The 20,553-nt window shown below is 43.8% G+C and overlaps 1 protein-coding gene across 12 annotated transcripts in view; it reads left to right on the top strand.

The window, feature by feature from the left end:
- Positions 1 to 2,811: 2,811 nt before the first annotated feature.
- CIT (citron rho-interacting serine/threonine kinase) overlaps positions 2,812 to 20,553 on the top strand; it is a 165,861-nt gene continuing 148,119 nt past the window's right edge. For all 12 annotated transcript variants that reach the window (XM_077875863.1, XM_077875868.1, XM_077875869.1 and 9 more), the window contains exons 1-4: positions 2,812 to 2,902; positions 3,901 to 4,000; positions 9,060 to 9,201; positions 17,476 to 17,651. In XM_077875863.1, coding sequence (XP_077731989.1) covers positions 3,905 to 4,000; positions 9,060 to 9,201; positions 17,476 to 17,651 — 414 coding nt within the window. In that variant the 5' untranslated portion in view covers positions 2,812 to 2,902; positions 3,901 to 3,904. The remainder of the gene's footprint in view (positions 2,903 to 3,900; positions 4,001 to 9,059; positions 9,202 to 17,475; positions 17,652 to 20,553) is intronic.

Here is a 20,553-nt window from a genome sequence, read left to right as displayed (position 1 = left end):
GGACCTGAGGTCATGACCTGAGCCTAAATCAAGAGTTGGCCGCTTAATAGACTGAGCCACCCAGGTGCCCCTGCCTAGTTCTAACAACAGCTCTATTTGGCAATGTCTTATCCTTTATAGTACCTTCATATCCACTCTTGGTCCCTTCTTATTTGCTCTCCCCATACATGTTCTGTGCAGCTAGCCACTACTTCTGAAAGAAAATTGGAGTTAATGTGTTTTTTTTGACTATATATTTCTGTATTCCTTTTATTTGTTTTTTATTCTCTGTCTTGTTTCACAAAGGATTTGCAGAGGCCAGTAATTGTTCTAACGGGAAATTAGGATATCTAGGCAAGATTCAGGGCAGTGCAAAACAGTGCTGCTAACACTGCAGTCTAATTTAGGATGAACAAGTCCCAAGATTCTGGTAAAGGCTTCTATTTCTGATGCCAGGAAACTAACAGGTTTGGCTGGACTAGAAAAATCAGAAGCATTGACTAGATCCACATTCAGACCTGAGATTCTTTTTATCAAGTCAACAGCTGGCTATAACCCACTTTGCATCTCCTCTCACCTTGCCACCCCCAACATGCCATTTAAAAGCATTTAATTTTGCTTTACATCTTTCTATACTGGGTCAGCCCTTACAATATGACAAAAGCAGAGGCTGGGAGAATTTCCAATGTTTTCTGAGAAGCGGGTTTTGTATAGACAAAAGGGTTTGGAGTCAGTTAGTCCAGGAGTTCCAAACTCCATTCCACCTCCTAAAGTTGAATGTCCCAAAATTAGCCACCCCACTTCTCTCAGTTTCAGTTTTTCCATCTATAAAATGTGGATTATAGTTCCTCTCTCTTAGCGTTGTGGTAAGGATTAAATGAGATAAAGTGTTTGGTAGGGGACGGGGCTTGATAAATAGTAGCTATCATTATTGTCCCAAGGAGGAAGAGCAAGTTAGATTTGGGAAAAAAAAAAGTGTATTCAGCAAGTCTGTAGCTATGGTTTTGTATTGATGTACACAGGTGTATGTGTATATACGTGCATGTGATAACACATCTCTAGGTCTATGTAGTGTAGGAATTAGAAGGGAACAAGACTCTTTCTTTAAATTTTTTATATACATAAATAGAACATTTTATATACATAAATAGAACATACACATGCACACCCAATTTAATAATTATAAATTTTTAAAAAAATGTTTATTTATTTATGATAGTCACACACAGAGAGAGAGAGAGGGAGGCAGAGACACAAGCAGTGGGAGAAGCAGGTTCCATGCACCGGGAGCCCGACGTGGGATTTGATCCCGGGTCTCCAGGATCGCGCCCTAGGCCAAAGGCAGGTGCCAAACCGCTGCGCCACCCAGGGATCCCCCATTTAATAATTATAAAACAAATATCCATAGTATTACCATCTAGGTTAAGAAATAGATCACAGCAGCACCCTGACACCTTGAATGGCCTCCATTTTAGCTTCAAGGAACTACTCTTCTGACTTTTGCTTTTTAAAAAAGATTTTATTTGAGGGAGAGAGAGAAAGAGCAAGCATAAGCAGGAGGAGCAGCAGAGGGAGAGGAGAAGCAGGCTCCCTGCTGAGAAGAGAGCCCTATGATGTGGACCTGGATCCCAAGGACCCTGAGATCATGACCTGAGAGGAAGGCAGACGCTTAATTGACTGAGCCACCCAAGCACCTTGATTTTTGCTTTATGGTTTTACCACCTGCACATACCTCACTCTCTTCACTTTCTTTTTTTTTTTTTTTGGTGTGCTTTTGAAATTTATATTAATGAAGTCATACTTTGTTCTATTGTCATTTCATTCGGCATTGTTTCAAAACTCATTATATCATTATGTTTAACTGTATTTATTCCTTTTCATTAATGTATGAAAACACCACCATATAAAAATTATACTTTGTGCTGCTGATAGACATTAGCGTTGTTTCCAGGTTTTTTTTTTTTTTTTGCCATTATGTCATATAATACTATTTGTACATTCCTGTGCATATGAGACATGGAATGTGTTTATCTTCAACTTTATCCAATAGAACCAAACTTTTTTAAGAGACTGTGCTAATTTATAGTTCCATCTCCTGCGTTTAACTGATTTTAAAATGTCCTTTCAGGGCACCTGGGTGGCCCAGTGGTTGAGCATCTGTCTTTGGCTCAGGTCATGATCCCAGGGTCCTGGAATCGAGTCCTGCATTCAGCTCCCTGATTTCCCGAAATAACAAGTACTTCAACTTTAGGCCACTTTAAGGAACAAAGAAGACCAGAGCAGCCTGGCTGCCTTCCTTCTCGCGGGTGGCTATGGAAGCAGAGGACAGAGCCCCCCCCGTAACCTCCCCAGGGATCCTGGACACCCAAACAGACACATCCTTAAACGCAGCATGCTGCTTAACCGCCAATTTCTTTTTTTTTTTTAATGATAGTCTTCTTTTTTTTTTTTAATTTATTCATGATAGTAACAGAGAGAGAGAGAGAGAGAGAGAGAGAGGCAGAGACACAGGCAGAGGGAGAAGCAGGCTCCATGCACCGGGAGCCCGACGTGGGACTCGATCCTGCGTCTCCAGGATCGCGCCCTGGGCCAAAGGCAGGCGCCAAACCGCTGCGCCACCCAGGGATCCCTTAACCGCCAATTTCAAACTCCCAGGAGCTGCCCCGCAGGGTTTCTCCTTCCCCGTTTCCCATTGGTCACGAGTCGGAGGAAGACACAATCTGATTGGTTCTCCCTTCCACTTCCTCTTTCCTTTTAAGGACTTTGGGTGGGGCCTGGCTGGGACGCAGAGGGTCGTCCTAGGAGCGGGCACTCTGATTGGCTGGGGCACGGCTGAGACCCGCCCATGCCGTTCGCTAGGTTCAAACGCGGCGGCGGGAGGCGCGGGGCGGAGCAGAACGCGGACTGGCGGGGTCGGCGGAGCGTGAGTCCGAATCCCGCACGCCCATTTCCCCCCACCCCACTCTGCGAGGCGGGGGGGAGGGCCGCTTCCAGTCACACGAGTCCCGGCTTTCCTTCCCGCTGTGGGGTGGGCGGGGTGGGTGGCGGTGCCGCCCCCAGGGCTGCCGGGGCGGGGGCGCGGGGTGGCCCTCGGCTGGCGGTGCGCGCCCCCCTCCTAGGGAGCCGAAGGGTCTGCAGGTGGTGCCCGGGGCAGAAGGAATTGCACCCGTCTTAAGCCGGGTGGGGTCCTTTGTGTGCTCCTGCGCTGTTCCGTCTGCTGGAGTGTCCTCCCTCACGCTCTCGGTATCCGCAGTCACCTGCGTCCCGCCCCTTTCCCGGTGCTGCAGCCTCTCTCCCCTCCGCGGCGGGGTCAGGGAAGCCCAGGTCCTGCCTCGGTGCTTGGGCCCCGGCTGTTCCGCTGTTCCTGGGCGCCGCACGCTTTGCTTGCCTCCCCCGCCCATCAGCAAGGCTCACTGCTTACCCACTTGCTTCAAATGTTACCTTCTCAGTGGTAGTCTACTGTGGCTACACTGTTAAAAAATGCGGGCACACACCAATTACCCTTATTTCCCTCTCTCTTTTTTAGAACTCTGTAGCGCCTGTTACTATCTAACATACTGTGTAATTTGCTTATTTCAATCATTCATTTCAATAAGTCTTCATTAGCACTTGCTACTTGCCAGGCTCTGTGTTTCTGCTCTTGTGGAGCTTACATTATCCACGGAGCAGAATAATAAATAATAATAAGAAATTTATTTGTAAGTAAGAGAATATGTCAGATGAGTGTATTACCTCTTGTTACAGTGGGCAAATAATCCGCTTTGTAATGTCCATTGCCAGACTGAACTTTCCAAGACTTGTTTCATAGTGGTTGGTTTTCACCTTCCTATCCCTGACATCTTGAGGAAGATAGGATCTTTCAAGCTGTTCGTCCTCAAATTGGCAGTAAACACTTGACCTTCTATGTCTCTTCCCTGTTAGGGAGATGTTGAAGTTCAAGTATGGAGCACGGAATCAAATGGACGCTGGTGCTGCTGAACCCATTGCCAGCCGGGCCTCCAGGCTGAATCATTTCTTCCAGGTAACAGTCTGCCAACTCTGTTCATCTGTGTTTGTTTCCTTGGAACCTTCTTGTCACTTTTATTCTTATTATAGGGCTGAGGCTAATCTAGGAGTGGGTAGCTGAACTTGGCCTTAAAGGGAGATAATTTGGGTAGACCGGATGGCTCAGCGGTTTAGTGCCGCCTTCGGCCCAGGGCGTGATCTTGGAGACCTGGGATTGAATCCCACGTCGGGCTCCCTGCATAGAGCCTGCTTCTCCCTCTGCCTGTGTCTCTGCCTCTCTCTCCTCTCTGTGTTTCTCATGAATTTAAAAAAAAAAAAAATCTTAAAATCTTAAAAAAAAAATCCTTAAGAAAAAAAGTGAGATAATTTTTATCATTTCTCACATGTTACACATCGTATTAAGGTTTGTCCTTTTGTTAAAGAAAGAAAAACACAGGCAGTCTTTTGGCCAAAATTACTGTAGAATTTCTTTTCATTCAAGAGATCTTTGTTTTTTTAAAAATATTTTATTTATTTATTTGAGAGAGGGAGAACATGAGCAGGGGGGAGGGGGCAGAGGGAGAAACAGACTCCCTGCTTAGCCGAGAGCCCGATGTGGAGCTCTATCCCAGGACCCTGAGATCATGATCTGAGCCGAAAGCAGATGCTTAACTGGCTGAGCTACCCAGGTGCCCCTAAGAGATCTTTATTTAAGAAAAAAACCAAAACAACCCAGACTTGTGAAACTCCATAGTCTGCTCAAGATATAGAGCCTTTCAATCCCCCCACTAGTGTTAAAGCTTAATATCAGGAAATAATTCCCAGTAGATTTTTAATTCTTTTGTTTTTGACGTAGGTGAAACATCGTTGATGTAGAAATCCTTGTTCGATTTATGTATTCACAAGTCAGGCGGTCAGCATAGGTAGTGGTGTCGAGCTGGGTTTGAATCCTGGCCCCAGCGCTTGTTAGCTGTGTTACCTGGGGTGACTCCGTTGCCTTCTCTGCATCCATTTGCCACTCTGTCAAATAGAGGTTATAGCACCAAATTCACAAGGTTATCATGAGGATTGAATGAGATCATTTATATTAAGCGCTTATTGGTTATAATACTGATCAATTTATGTTTACTTAGCAGTAATTATATTTAGGAAGGTGTTTATGCAAGGATACCTGTACAATGATAAATACTGATACTTTCTTGATGACATTTCCCCCAAAAATATCGGTATTGGGGAATGTCCAAACAGCTCAGAATGGAGACAGATCGAAAGCTTAGGTTGTGGTGTTAGGACCATTCCTGTTACGGTTTTAAGTCATGAGATATTTTTCAAAAATGAATAGTTTGTCCCTAACTCTAGGTGACTGGAGTGCTGCTGTGCTTTAGTTTCTTTACATTTAACTCCAAAACTTTTCCAATTTATTACAAAATTGACTAAAGGCATTATACTGTGCTCCATATATAATAATTGTGGCTTCCAATGTGCTGGGTACAGAACCAGCATGCTCCTGATTATCTTACTTCAGCTTCATAACGGACGTAAGGACTATTCTTATTTACATTTTAAGTAGGAAGAGACAGATACTGAAGGAGGCAAGGACTTGCCCAGGATCACGCAGCTTGTAAGTGACAGAGCCAGGTTCCATTTTTATTCTGACAACAGAGGCTGGGCATGTAACCACTGGCAACGCTGCCAGCATATGTCAGAGTTTATTAAGTGTGTATTATATTTAAATGTCATTATAACAGTAAGGGTTGGGGGTAAATCCCCGGTTTATCTTTTTTTCATGATGAGTTCTTCCCTGTCCCTGGGAAAGCAATTATTCACAAGCGTACCATACACCTAACATTTGCCTAACCTGGTATGGATACTGTTCTTTTCCCATGTAATGTGATTTTAACAAGGTTTAGGTAGGATAATGATTTTGTTTTCCATCTAGGTAAGGACTTTAGACTGGGTCTTAGTTTCTACTTAACATTATACTTAACTTGCCAAGGAGTTCTGCGTCAGCGGTCAGAGACTTCTAGATTTTTGAGCCAGCGCAATTTCACAGATTTGCTAGGCTGACATAGGTTAACCAACTTTTTTATTTTGTCAAGTAAGAGATGTAAAAAGGATATAAAAAAACAGATATAGAGAAAAGCCTATTACGTTCTGGTCCTTTCATTATAAAGAAGGGACATTTTAAGAAACAGCAGAGAAAGGAGACATTATTTCAGAATAAAAGAGCACTTTAAAATATGAATATAGTTAGCCTTATAGATAAGTCATCATGTGCTGGTCATGTTTTCTCATTTCGTGGCAGACTGGAGAACTTTGTTAAACATCAGCATGGTGGTATTTTTGGGAGTTTGTGACAGAAGTATAACTAAAGTGACAGGTATGGTGGCTTGTGGCCCAGGGCTTCTCATACTTGGCCGAAGCTTGAATCTCTTTGTGAGCTTGTTGATAAAACATGTTCTAAGCTACTAACTGGGAAATTCTTGTTCAGTAGGTCAGGGATAGCACCAGAGTATTTTGTTATTGTTGTTTTGTAGCTAAATTCTTCAGGTGATTCAAATGTAGCCAGCCTGTTTCTATTATCCAGTGTAAGAAAACACTCTCAAAGTTTAAAGCAGTAACGATTTATTTTTTCTTCTGATTCTGTGGGTTGTTTGGAATCAGCTAGGCAGTCTTCCTGTTCTACCCCGTGATATCAGCTGGGGTCACTCAAGGGGCCATATTGTGTTGGGAGCTTGGCTGGGGCTGGAACATCTGGGCACTGCCTGCTGGCTGGTGCATCTCAGTGTCCCTCCAGCTGACTTCTCTATGAGGCCTTTCATTAGCCAGTAGTCTGACCCAGGCCTTGTAACTTTCTTTTCTAAATAATAAATATTTTAGGCTTTGGGGTAGCTGCAACTGTTCACCTCTGCCACTGTAGCACAAAAGCAGCCATAGACAATATGTAAATGAGTGGGTCTGGCTGTGTTCCAATAAAAATATTTATAAAAACACAGTGGGGCCAGATTGGCCTATGGACCATAGTTTGCTGACCCCTGGTCTAGCCTAAGCTTTTTTACATGGCGACTGGCTTCCCAAAAGAGCAAAAGCAGAAGCTGCTAGCCTCCTTGAGAGCTCTGCCCTGAACTGGGGCAGTGTCACTTGTGTCACCTGTTGCTTGAAGCAAGTCACAGAGACAGATTCAAGGGGAGGGGAAATAGATTGTTAATGGAGTGGTGGCAAGCACATGTAGAGATAAAGGGCCTGTAGGGGGCCATCTTTGCAGAGATATCACCACACAATCCATAGCCTGGCACATAGAGATCATTTTTTAAAAACAATTTTTATTTATTTATTCATGAGAGAGAGAGAGAGAGAGGCAGAGACGTAGGCAGAGGGAGAAGCAGGCTCCATGCAGGGAGCCTGATGTGGGACTCAATCCTGGGACTCCAGGATCACGCCCTGGGCCAAAGGCAGGCGCCCAACCTCTGAGCCACCCGGGCATCCCAGATCATTTTTTTTTTTTTTTAAAGATTTTATTTATTCATGAGAGAGAGAGAGAGAGTGTCAGAGGCAGAGACAGGGAGAAGCAGGCTCCATGCAGGGAGCCTGATGTGGAACTCGATCCTGGGACTCCAGGATCACGCCCTGGGCCTAAGGCAGGTGCTAAACCACTGAGCCACCCAGGGATCCCCATGCACGTGGAGATCATTGCTCTAGACCAAAGGTTGCAAACTCATGTCTTTGGGGGCTAGGCAGTGAGTATGAGTGAGTCACATGGGCCCGATAGAAGACTGGCAGTCAGATCTACGGTGAACTGCAGAACACATTCTCTACACAGAGGGGCAGCATCACTCGAGAGCCACTGTTTTTTTTTTTTTTTGTAAAGATTTATTTATTTATTCATTAAGAGAGAGCGAGAGAGAGGCAGAGACACAGGCGGAGGGAGAAGCAGGCTCCATGCAGGAAGCTCGATGTGGGGGACTCGATCCCGGGTCTCCAGGATCACACCCTGGGCTGCAGGCGGCGCTAAACCGCTGCGCCACCAGGGCTACCCGAGAGCCACTGTTTATCACCAGACAAGAATGTGGGACAATCACGTCGGGCTCCTTGCATGGGGCCTGCTTCTCCCTCTACCTGTGCCTCTGCCTCTCTCTCTCTCTGTCTCTCACAAATAAGTAAATAAAATCTTAAAAAAAAAAAAAAAAAAAAGAATGTGGGGCAATGTGGCTCTATCCTCCAGTGTTTCAGGAGAACCCCCAGATCCTACCCCTTCTTTCGGGTAAAATTTCCTGATTTTTCAATATTGGCAGATAATTCAAATTATTTTAAATGCTGCAGGCCCAACAAAACATGTCTGTGTGGGTTAGATGCAGTCTGCCAGTTTGCAACTGTTGGTCTGGATTATGAATAAATTCAGCTTTAGAATGGTCACTCTGTCCATACTACTCTAGATTGTTTGAGAGCATTAAAGAAACTGCAGTTGGGACGCTGGGTGGCTCAGTGGTTGACTGTCTGCCTTTGGCTCAGGGTGTGATCCCGGGGTCCTGGGATTGAGTCCTGCATCAGGCTCCCTGCATGGAGCCTGCTTCTCCCTTTGCCTATGTCTCTGCCTTCTCTCTCTGTGTCTCTCATGAATAAATAAATAAAGTCTTTAAAAAAAAAAAAAAGGGAGGTCATTGTCGTTTAAAAAAAAAGAAAAAAAGGAACTGCAGTTATATTAGCAAGCCTCCAGGCACACTCAAAAGAAGTAGCAATCATTGTGTCCTATTGTAGAGACATGGAAACATGCATGTCGTAACCAGCAGGGTCCAGAGTAAATGTTCCCATGAGCCTCAGACTGTTAAGAAAGAAGAGCCTTTTCTTGTTAATGGCATGCTTGTGAAGCTTTTCTTCCCAGGTGCTGGTGGAAGAAATCCACGGTAATGGAATCGTACAAGTGATAACGTAATGACTCTCAATTGATGTTGCTTTAAAGAATGAAGCCCCAGAATTGTGCTGTTAGCGTGTGTCGTGAGCAGTTAGAGTTGGTGGCTTGTAATTTACTCTGTGTGGATGTTATTGATCAAAGCTTTTCATTATTGACAGTGTCTCCATCTGCTGTTTGCTGTTTTTAGGGGAAACCACCCTTTCTGACTCAACAGCAGATGTCTCCTCTTTCCCGAGAAGGGATATTAGATGCCCTCTTCGTTCTCTTTGGAGAATGCAGTCAGCCTGCTCTGATGAAGATCAAGCACGTGAGCAACTTTGTCCGGAAGTGTAAGTTTGGAGAAATTTTTCTTGAAAACCATTCTGCCAGAGAAAACTGCAAAGATGCTGGAAGCCAAATGAGTTAGTGGTTGGTGGTAGTGGGTAAGAACTCTGCTTGGAGGAAGACAGACCCAGTTTCTTTCTTTTTTCTTTTTTTTCTTTTTTTTTTTCAGACCCAGTTTCAAGGTCAGTTTCTATCTGCTGCAGTTAGGAGGCCAGATAAGTTAGGTCTCATGAAAAAAAAAAAAAAAAAAAGTTAGGTCTCATGGTTGCAGGTGACAGAAACTTAACTCAAACTAGCTGAGGCCAAAAAGTGAATTTAGGGCTCATGAAACTGAGAAATCTAGGGTTGGGTTAAACTTTTGGTATAGCTGGTTCCAGCTGTTAAGCAGTGTCCACTGGCTCCATCCTTATACCCACTCAGGGCTGATAATCTAGCAGGTATAGCAAGCACAGTGCTTAGAGCCCACAATATTTAATTTTAATAAATTGAACCTCTTTTCACTAGTTAAATTAATTTTGAAATAATACGAAAAATATGGTTATAATAATAATGATTTGGGATTTTATTCATCTTTATGACAATGTCATCATAAAATATAATTTTGACTTTTTTTCATAGTTTCTTTTTTTTTTTTTTTAAGTAGGCTCCATACCTAGCATGGAGCCTGACATGGGGCTTGAACTCATGAAATCAAGGGGCTTGACCCTGAAATCAAGACCTGAGTTGAGATGAAGATTTGGATGCTTAACTAACTGAGCCACCCAGGCGCCCCTTGACTTTTTTTTTAAATGGAAGAGGGGGCTGAGGAAGGGAAAGGTGTCCGGCCCTATGAAAGGCATAAATTGGCTGTGCCCACACCCTGTTCTTGTCTTCCTTGAGGTGGAGGAGTTGGCTGCCGCTGTCTGAGTCCTAGTTTTGTATTCGATTACCTTACATCAGTGTTTTCCAACCAGTGGTGATTTCGCCTTCTCTAGACTCTTGGCAATGTCTGGAGGTATTATTTGTTGTCACAGCTTAGCAGGGGAAGGGTGCTACCGGCATCTAATGGGTGAAGCCAGAGATAATGCTAACCTTCCTGCAATGACAATAGCCACCACAGCATAAAATTATCTGATCCAAAATTTCAGTAGTGCCAAGTATGAGAAACCTTCCCTTATACAACTTTGCTGTGTAACCGGGCACCCTGAACTATTGTGGCCTAAAACAGTAATCATTGTCTTACCTCTCATGAATCTGGGGATTGACTGGGCACAGCTAGGATTTTTCCACTCCATGTGACTTGGGCTAAGATTGTAGGCACCCAGGACTCTCCTAGTCTAGAACGTCCCAGATGACTTGCTCAGTGTCTGGCAAGTTGCCCAGAAGGCTAGACTCAGCTGGGACTCGGGGGGTGATTGGGCCTTTCTCTGTTTCTGGGAAGTCTCGGCCTCTTGCTCTCTACGTGGCTTCTCCATGTGGTCTCTCTGTCAAGGGTCAGCCAACCATAGCCTGGGAGACCTGTTTTGTAAACAAAGTTTTACTGGAATGTTGTTAACCTTGCCTATGTGTTTATATACTCATTATGAGGCGTTTGAGTCGTGGTGATGGAGACTATATGGCCCACAAAGCCTAAAATATTTACTCTCTTGCCCTTCAAGAAAAAACTCACTGACCTCTGATCTACATGGTCTCTAGCAGAGATGTTGACTCACGTGGCAGCTCAGGGTTTCTTTTTTTTTTTTTTTTCTTTTTTTAATTTTTATTTATTTATGATAGGCACACAGTGAGAGAGAGGCAGAGACACAGGCAGAGGGAGAAGCAGGCTCCTTGCACCGGGAGCGCGACGTGGGATTCGATCCCAGGTCTCCAGGATGGCACCCTGGGCCAAAGGCAGGCGCTAAACCGCTGCGCCACCCAGGGATCCCCAGCTCAGGGTTTCCAAAAGCACCAAAGTGGAAGTTGCCGGGACTTCTTAGGGCTTAGGCATGGAAGGGACATTAGGATCTCTTGGGCTGCATTCTGTTGTTTGAAGTGAGTCATAGGGCCGCCCAGATTCCATGTATCAGGGAACTATACAAGGGTGTGAATTCTAGGAGGTGTGTGATTCATTGGGCACCATCTTTGGAGATTGGCTACCACACCCTGTGCAAGGTTTATCTTCCACTGTCTATATTAATACAATCCCCAGGAAAGATTCTAATTGGCTCTGCTCTAAACCATCTGTCTATCCCTTGATCAGGTACTGGGCTAGGATATGAAGTTGATGATCTCATCTGGGTGCTCAGGGGTTCAGTGCACCCTGATTACCAGGGTCTGATGAAATGAGAGAAATTGCAAGGGCCCAAAGGAGCTGGGAGTTTTGAGTAGATAAAAATCAGTGTAGATCCACCACAGTGAGCTTTGGGGTTTATGTGTACCTTGTCTCTTCTGTTTCCTGATCTGCAAAATGAGGAAAATGCTTATCTCATAAGGTTGTTTGGGGATTGAATGAACTAGTGCACAGACCAGGCTTATGTGGCCTGACACATAAGAGATAATAAATGTTCACCACATAGCCATCAACCTCAACGTACATTTAATACATTGTGTATCTTTAATTTAATTTGATTTTTATTTATTTTTTTTGTATCTTTAATTTTAAAATGTATTTTGGATACTTTTCATTATTCCCTATTTGTTTGAATAAACTCCTACCTTTCTTGAGTATTTAAATTTTCAAGTAGGGAGTGGGAGGGGAGGGGAAATTATGAGACTAATTTATCAAGCCATCTACAGGCACTTTCATCAATCTGGGATCTGCCCCTCTGGTTACTTTATTTATTTTAAAAAAGATTTATTTATTTATTTATTTATTTAGAGTGAGAGGGGATCCCTGGATGGCTCAGTGGTTTGGCGCCTGCCTTTGGTCCAGGGCGCGATCCTGGAGTCCTGGGATCGGGTCCGCATCGGGCCCCTGGCATGGAGCCTGCTTCTCCCTCCTCCTGTGTCTCTGCATCTCTCTCTCTCTCTCTCTCTCTCAAGTCTATCATAAATAATAAATAAATAAATAAATATTAAAAAAAATAGAGTGAGAGCATGAACAGGGGAGAGGGACAGTGAGAATCCTTAAGTAGATTCCCCGCTGAGCACAGAGCCTGACGCAGGGCTCCAGCCCATGACCCTGAGATTATGACCTGAGCCAAAGGCATGAGTTGGATGCTCAACCAACTGAGCCACCCAGGTGCCCTGCCCCCTGGTTACTTTCAAGTAGTAGATCTTCCAGACTCATTCAGTAATCAGGGGCTTAGGCTTAGAGAAATGTAGCTTTTTCTAATAGAATTCTCTTGTAAGGAACTATTTTGTAGTTTTGGAGAGGCTTCCTGGAGAGTATGGCTGAGAGGCTGTGGATTAAAAAAGGGTGATTACATTAGTATGGCTGTTTATTTATTTATTTTATTTTATTTTATTTATTTATTTTTTTTAAAATTTTTTTATTTATGATAGTCACAGAGAGAGAGAGAGAGAGAGGCAGAGACACAGGCAGAGGGAGAAGCAGGCTCCATGCACTGGGAGCCCGATGTGGGACTCGATCCCGGGTCTCCAGGATCGCGCCCTAGGCCGAAGGCAGGCGCCAACCGCTGCGCCACCTAGGGATCCCTATTTATTTTTTTTTTCTTTCTTCTTTTGAGTTTCTGTTTTGGAATGTGAGTTTTGATTTCACATGGGAAGAAGGCCCCAACAGCTGCTACTGCATAAGTTTCTTGAATCTTGTCATAGAGATGGAGATTTTCTTTGGGGACTGTTGGAGGAATGAGATGGAGGGTATAGCCCTGTAGTGGGGTCCCAGCTAGAGGAGGGCAGGGAGCAGGGAACCTGCATTTCGAGAGATCTTTCTTTCTTTCTCTCTTTCTCTCTCTCTCTCTTTCTCTCTTTCTCCTTTTCTCCCTCTCCCTCTTTCTAAAGATTTAGATTCTTTCTTCCTTTCTTTTTTTATGAAGACTTTATTGATTTGAGAGAGAGACACACAGTATGAGCACGAGCAGTAGGAGGGGCAGAGAGAGAGAGGGAGAAGCAGACGCCCTACTGAGCTGGGAACCTGATGTGGGGCTTGATCCCAGGACCCTGAGATCATGATCTGAGCTGTAGGCAGACATTTCACTGAGTGAGCCACCTAGGTGCTTCAAGATTTTTGTTTCTTAATTACTGTTCTATTCCCAGTGCCTAAAACAATGTTTGGCACTTGGTAGATATTGAGTAAATATTGGTCAAATGACTACATTGCTAAGTGAACAAAGTGGCAAAATCTTAAACATTGTATTATAGAATTTGTCTAAAAAATAAACTGATATTAAACACGCAAAGTGTTGATAATTGTTGAAATTGGACTATTTTTGGTGATTTGACAGTAGCTGCAGTCTTATGCTCTTTTAGCTATGTTTACTGTAAGCAAAAGCTTCTGTGTGTTCACAACTGTAGTGCTTATAGGTGAATTATATATTTAAAAATTTTTTCTTCCTAATTGTAAATAGAGTACAAAGTTATATATAAAAGGTCAAAATAAGAGAATATCCCTCAAAATCTCCTCTATTTGAGATAACTACTGTTACCAGTTCAGTGCATAATATTGCAACTTTTTTTGTCTTTATAAAATATTTATTTTGGAAATTTTCAAGCATGTCTCAAGGGAAAGAGAATAGTGTAATGAACTCCTGTGTGTCAGTCAACCAGCTCTAGCAATTAACCTTTTCCATGTATGTTCTAACATCACTCTTTTGATAGATGTAATATTTTGCTACTAGCTTTGCTCACATAGCAATATATTTACTCAACAAATATTTATGGAGCATTTGCTATGTGCCAGGTTCCGTTTTGGGTACTGAGTTTACAGTAATGATCAAAATGCACAAAAATCCCTGCTCTTTTTTTTAAAGATTTTATTTATTGATTCATGAGAGACACAGAGAGAAAGGCAGAGAGAGAAGCAGGCTCCTCATAGGGATCCTGATGTGGGACTTGATTCCTGGACCAGAATCACGCTCTAAGCTGAAAGCAGATGCTCAACTGCTGAGCCACCCAGGCGTCCCCCAAATCCCTGCTCTTAAAGATTGTATATTCTAGTGGAGATTGAGCTACTCCCTGTGCCTAATATTCTTTTATGTGAATGAACTTTAGGTCGATGCCATTTTCCTGTTGATGGAGCTTTAGGTCATCTTTTTTTTTTTTTTTTTTTTAAGATTTTATTTATTAGAGAGAGATGGTGAGAATAGGGGAGAGCACAAACAGGGATGAGGAGAGGCAGAGAGGGAGAAGCAGACTCCCTGCTGAGCAGGGAGGTCGGCTCAACCTGGGGCTCAATCCCAGGACCCCAGGATCCTAGGATCCTGGAGCTGAAGGCAGACATTTAACTGAGCCACCGAGGTGCCCATGGACCATTAGGTCATTTCTGGTTATTTTTCTCCTACAAGCAGTGCTCATGATGGGTATCTTGCTGTGTGTGTCTTTTTCAAGCACATCTGTTCATGTTTCTGTGAAGGACAAATTCCTAGAAATTGAGATGTTGAATTGACTGAATTTCAGAAGAGGAAGGGATATACTCAGCTGTGTTGGCTTTTGCCCCTCGGTCCAAATGTTTATCTGACAAGGCTGTGCTTTGACTGCATTTTCATTATAGTGCTTTGGGTCTTTGTTTCCACCTCAATATTCAGTCCTTACATGCTGTAACTAACAGTGTGCAGGGCTGAAGTGTGCTTTGGTTTTGCAGTCACAGATGCTACCGGTATGGAGGGAAGTTGTGGGAGTCTTTGCCTATCGCTGTTTGTTTACTTGTGTGATTGAAATGCCTAGTGGTTACCAGCCGCAGATCCATAGTTAAGTTGGACAAATGCTAGAAACTACCTAGGGACCCAAGGCCCAGCAGGGGATCGAGAGAGGCTTTGTCTGCAAGCAATAATAAAATCAGATTCAACCCAGAAAGTTGCAAGCCAGTGTATTTGGGGTATTATAATTCAAAACTCAAGTACTTGATCTGAAAGAAACTTGGAAGAAGGGCAGGAAAGAAAGACAGGATAGGGCATAGGGATGTCAGGGCAAAAGGAAAATATTGTGCAGCTTTCAACTTTCCTTCTGCATGGAATTCTCCATGAAGGCACTTTAGATGTATCTTTTACAATGGTCATGGTGAATTTATCCAGATCTACCCATCACTTTTGCCTCATTCCCCCAGGGACCAAAGGGAGGTGTTTCTCAGGGTGACTGGCTGAAGAGAGAGGTATGGTCTGTGGGTGGGAAGGTAGTTAGTGCGGTGGAGTTCATCATGTGTGCCTTTGATCCAAGTGAATTCAGCTCCACCCATGCCTCAAAGAAAGAGGGTGGGTAGCAATTAAAATTGCATTTACTAATTTATCAATAGGCTGCTCAGCAACTCTAGGTATGAAATGGCTTTTCCCCATTTCCTCTGATTGTGTGACTAACTTGCCAAGCTGACTGTAGCTCTATTTTTAAAAAATTTTATTTCTTTTAAAGATTTTATTTATTTATTCATGAGAAACAGAGAGAGAGACAGAGAGAGAGAGGCAGAGGGAGAAGCAGGCTCCCCATGGGGAGCCCTATGTGGGACTCGATCCCAGGACCCCAGGACCCCAGGATCATGATCTGAGCCAAAGGCAGATGCTCAACCACTGAGCCACCCAGGTGCCCCTGTAACTCTAGAATGTAGCTCCCAGCTTTATCTCGTGTGCAACTATAGAAATGGCAACCCGCTCTAGGGCTCCGAGGGCTTTAGTGTCCATGTGGGAATTCAAGAGTCTCTTGGTCTTCATCGTGGGACCTTTCTGAGGGATTCTCCAAGTTAATTTTGTTTTTTTAATTATTTTTTAAAGATTTTATTTATTTATTCATAGAGACACACACAGAACGAGCGAGAGAGAGAGAGAGAGAGAGAGAGGCGGAGACACAGGCAGAGGGAGAAGCAGGCTCCATGCAGGCAGCCTGATGCGGGATTCGATCCTGGGTCTCCAGGATCACACCCCGGGCTGCAGGCGGCGCTAAACCGCTGCGCCACTGGGGCTGCCCTCCAAGTTAATTTTGATTATGCGTTCCTCTTGTCTTCCTTTGGCATGTAACCCCTGTTTCTCTATAACGTGAAGGATTGAATTTTTTAGTCAGATACAGCTGTTGTGCTCTATTCTTTCAGATCCTTAGAGTCATTGCATATCCAGTGATGTCCCAGAATAGTGTCAATAAATATACGGTAGATTCCAAATCCACACATCATACATTGAGGATCTCCGCCTATTATGGACTGAATGTTCGTGTCCCCGTACATATTCAAATGTTGAGGCTCTAATTTCCAATATGGTGGTTATTTGAAGGGAGAGCCTTTGGGGAAGTAATTATATTTAGATGAAGTCATGAAGGTGGGGCCTCCCAGAGTGAACTGTTGGCCTTTGAAGAAGCGAGACCAGGGTCCCCTCTCTCTCCATCTTGTGAGTATATAGTGAGAAGGTAGCTGTCTGTAAGCCAGAAAGTGGGTTCCCACCAGGAACTTAATCTACCAGTACCTTAATCTTGGGCTCCCCAGCCTCCAGAACTGTAAGAAATAAATAACTGTTGTTGAAGCCACCTCATCTATGGTGTTTTGATGTAACAGCCTGAGTGGAGTAAGGTACTGAGAAACTGCACTTGAAAAAGAAGACTATATGCTAAGAAAAAGTTAGTTGTAAACCCTTCTAGACATGTGCCCTGTCAACTCCACATTGCAAATGTCAGGGCTCCATTTTTGTTTGTTTGTTTTGTGGAACCTCTATGTATTAAGAGAAAGAGGAGGTATTACCCACACAGTCCAAGGGAGATGGGTTAGTGGGATAAAACTGTGCAGAACACACTTAGCATGGAATGATCTTGCAGTCAGCTCCAAAGTTGATTGAGATGGGAATCATGTTGCTTACATCACATTATAAACCAATCTAAATGCTGATAAACATGTTTGACCAAACACTGCCCTACAGCCTTCGGAGAGGAGGAGGAAAAGCATGATTTGTGTTCTCCTCCTATTTTCTGAGTCTACAGGATTCAAATTATAGCTACCATGGAAACTGCTTTGGAATTTCTGGAGCCCTTAATTTTAACATATAAAAACACTTTTGTGCTGATTTTATAATTATTCATGACGGATGAGAAAGTGACTAAATGTCTTTTGACAGTGAGGGAACACATAGGAACACTTTTTCTTCTTCTTTTTTTTTTTTTTTTTTTGCTTTCATAAAGATGCATGTATTTGAAATGCTTTACTTACCTGGGAGCAACTCTTCCATCTCTTGCAGATTCCGACACCATAGCTGAATTACAGGAGCTCCAGCCTTCAGCAAAGGACTTTGAAGTCCGAAGTCTTGTGGGTTGTGGTCACTTTGCTGAAGTGCAGGTGGTAAGAGAGCGAGCCACCGGAGATATCTATGCCATGAAAGTCATGAAGAAGAAGACCTTGTTGGCCCAAGAGCAGGTAGGAGCATTTTAACACCATGCCCTTTCCCCTTTCTGTGCCGGAATGTTTACTGCAGAGGCAGTAATCTGCTGAATTGACATCTGGGATCCCACAAGTTTTCCTTGGTGGCTCTGGTTAATTATGGTTGCAGAAAGATCTCTCAGGTTCTCAGCTTTTCTTCTTGAACTGATACTGACTCATTTTGAAGGCTCACAAGCTCCCCTTGATTTATTTATCATGTTTCCATAGTTGTATTTTATTCAGAATCAACGTGGCCTTTTAACTAATGAATTTAAGATGACCTTTGATGATCGTTAGCTGGGGATTTCAAGATATGCATATCGTGGAGTTAGGCAGTATTTGCTTTTGAGCACATTTTCTTTATTTGCGTTGTGGGCATATGCATTTGATTTTAAAACAGGCTTTTGAAGAAATTAAATAACATTGGTGTATGGCTAGGGTATTGCTTGTTTAAGAGAGGTAGGAACTTCTCTTTTTGGTTGTGGTATTTTTCTTTCTTTTAAACAAGGCTGCTGCTCCAGACATATCGATTCATTTGCTGAGTTTCTAGAGAGACGGTCATCAGCCTTGGTGTTCAGAGCAATTTATTAGTTACAGATGTCCGAGCGCACATCATGTGTCCGATAATGTACCCGGCTCTGTGGGAAGCCCACAGAAGGAATTGAAGCTCTATGGCTGTTAGTTACAGGGTTTAAAAACAACTTTGGAAAGTGGAGGAAAAATGCAAATGTATAAAGCAGGCGCTTAGCAGCTAAAGCATCACAGAAGGGAGAGCAGTTAGCAAATTCACCAACTATGGAGTGAGGAGAGATGTGGGTGAGCCAGGGACAGCCAGGGGAGGTTCACACCGCTGAGAGGGAATGTAGATTCTGGGCAGAGAGGCGTGACAGGAGCGTGGCAGGTGGAAGTGTGTGTGTGATGTTCTGGAGGTTTGAGTACTAGAATGCTATACAGATGTGTGTGGTTTTTTTTCTTCTTCTGAGTAGTTTAGAACAGATGGACTAGGAAATGGGGAGAAATAAGGCATTTGGCTGGGGAGGGGGTAATATGGGAAATATGAAGAACCTTTTTTTGATTGTGGCAAAATATACATAACATTTACTGTTTTTTAAAAAATATTTTATTTATTCATGAGAGACACACACAGAGAGAGAGAGAGAGAGAGAGAGAGAGAGAGAGAGGGGCAGGCAGACAGGCAGAGGGAGAAGCAGGCTCCATGTAGGGAGTCGATGCGGGACTCGATCCCGGGTCTCCAGGATCACGCCCTGAGCTGAAGGCGGCGCTAAACCACTGAGCCACCCAGGCTGCCCAACATTTACTGTTTTAATCCTATTTACTTATTTATTTATTTAAAATCTTTTATTTATTCATTCATAGAGACACACAGAGAGAGGCAGAGACACAGGCAGAGGGAGAAGCAGGCGCCATGCAGGGAGCCTGATGTGGGACTCGATCCCGGGTCTCCAGGATCACACCGCGGGCTGCAGACGGCGCTAAACCGCTGCGCCACCAGGGCTGCCCTGTTTTAATCCTTTAAAAAAAATGATTCTATTTATTTACTTGAGAGAGAGAGTGTGTGCCCAAGTTAGGGGGAGGTTCAGAGGCAGAGGGAGAAGCAGACTCCACGTTGAGCAGGGAGCCTAAGTGGGGCTTGATCCTAGGACTCTGGGATCAGGACCTGAGCTGAAGGCAGATGCTTAACCAATTGAGCCACCCAGGTGCCACTGGGTACAATTCACTGGTCTTAAGTGCATTTACAGTGTGATGTGCAACCATAACCACTATCTATTTCTAGAACTTTCTCATCATCCCAGATAGAAACTCTGTACTTATGAAATGGTAACTCTCCATTCCTCCAAGAACTGTTTTTTGGAATGGCAGTTTACTTGGTGAGGTGGCTGGGGATCATTTATACTTTTGGAATGAGGAGGTTGGCATCAGAGTCTAAGGACTTAGTGTCTTTGAGTGGCCTTCAGTCAAAGGAGCAGTAGAATGCAGGAAGCTGCTTGTCAGAGTCCCAAGAATGATGTAGCCTGTGTTTAGCAGTGAAATGCGAGCAACTTCGCAGAAAGGAGAAATGACAGGCTGTTGCAAATCATTTGAAAGGGAGGAATGGGAGATGCTCACTCAACCTCCCAATACCTAAGCAACTACCTATCATCAGTACGTACTTACTGAGCAGCTATTCTGTGTGGTGTGCTTCTAGGTCCTTGAGAAGAGGCATTAAATGTAGTCCTGACCTTGCAGTGTTTATGTTCTAGATGAGAAATAGTGCATGTGAAAAGAAAACAATCTAATGTACTATACCTTAGGCAAGCAAAAGAGATGCTCACATAGGTATGCTTTCCTTCAGGTGAATGACTTACAATGACCTTGTGTGAGGTGTGGGCTGGGGATTTCTATTTTTCTATTTACAAAAATTATTTATTTATTTTTAAAAATTTATTTTTTTTTTTGAGAGAGAGCAAGAGAGAGCGAGAATGATCAGGGCAAGAGGCAGAGGGAGAAGCAGACTCCCTGCTGAGCAGGGAGCCTGATGCAGGACTTGATCCCAGGAGTCTGGGATCATGACCTGAGCTGAAGGCAGAGGCTTAACCGATGGAGCCACACAGGTGTGCTGTGTGGGCTTGGGGCTTTTAAAAATCAGACACACAAGGAGCTAATGAAAGCTACCTAACCATTCCTTAAGAGAGTGAACAGGAAGGAAAGTAGAGTCTTTAATTGAGCCATGGCAAGGCTTTGGGATTTAAGGGCATGAAAAGAGAAAAACTAGCACCAGGAGTGAATGGAAGGAAATGCCGGAGAAGGAGACAGGAGAGGCAACATCCTGTAAGCAACACTAGGAGAGGTCAGCACACCTGCCTGGGCTCTGCTGAGAACCAGATGAGTCCTCAGAGAC

Source organism: Canis aureus, chromosome 27 (genome assembly GCF_053574225.1).
Source record: "Canis aureus isolate CA01 chromosome 27, VMU_Caureus_v.1.0, whole genome shotgun sequence".
NCBI lineage: Eukaryota > Metazoa > Chordata > Mammalia > Carnivora > Canidae > Canis > Canis aureus.
The sequence above is the reverse complement of the archived record's forward strand: the minus strand, read 5'-3'. Positions and strand labels throughout refer to the sequence as shown.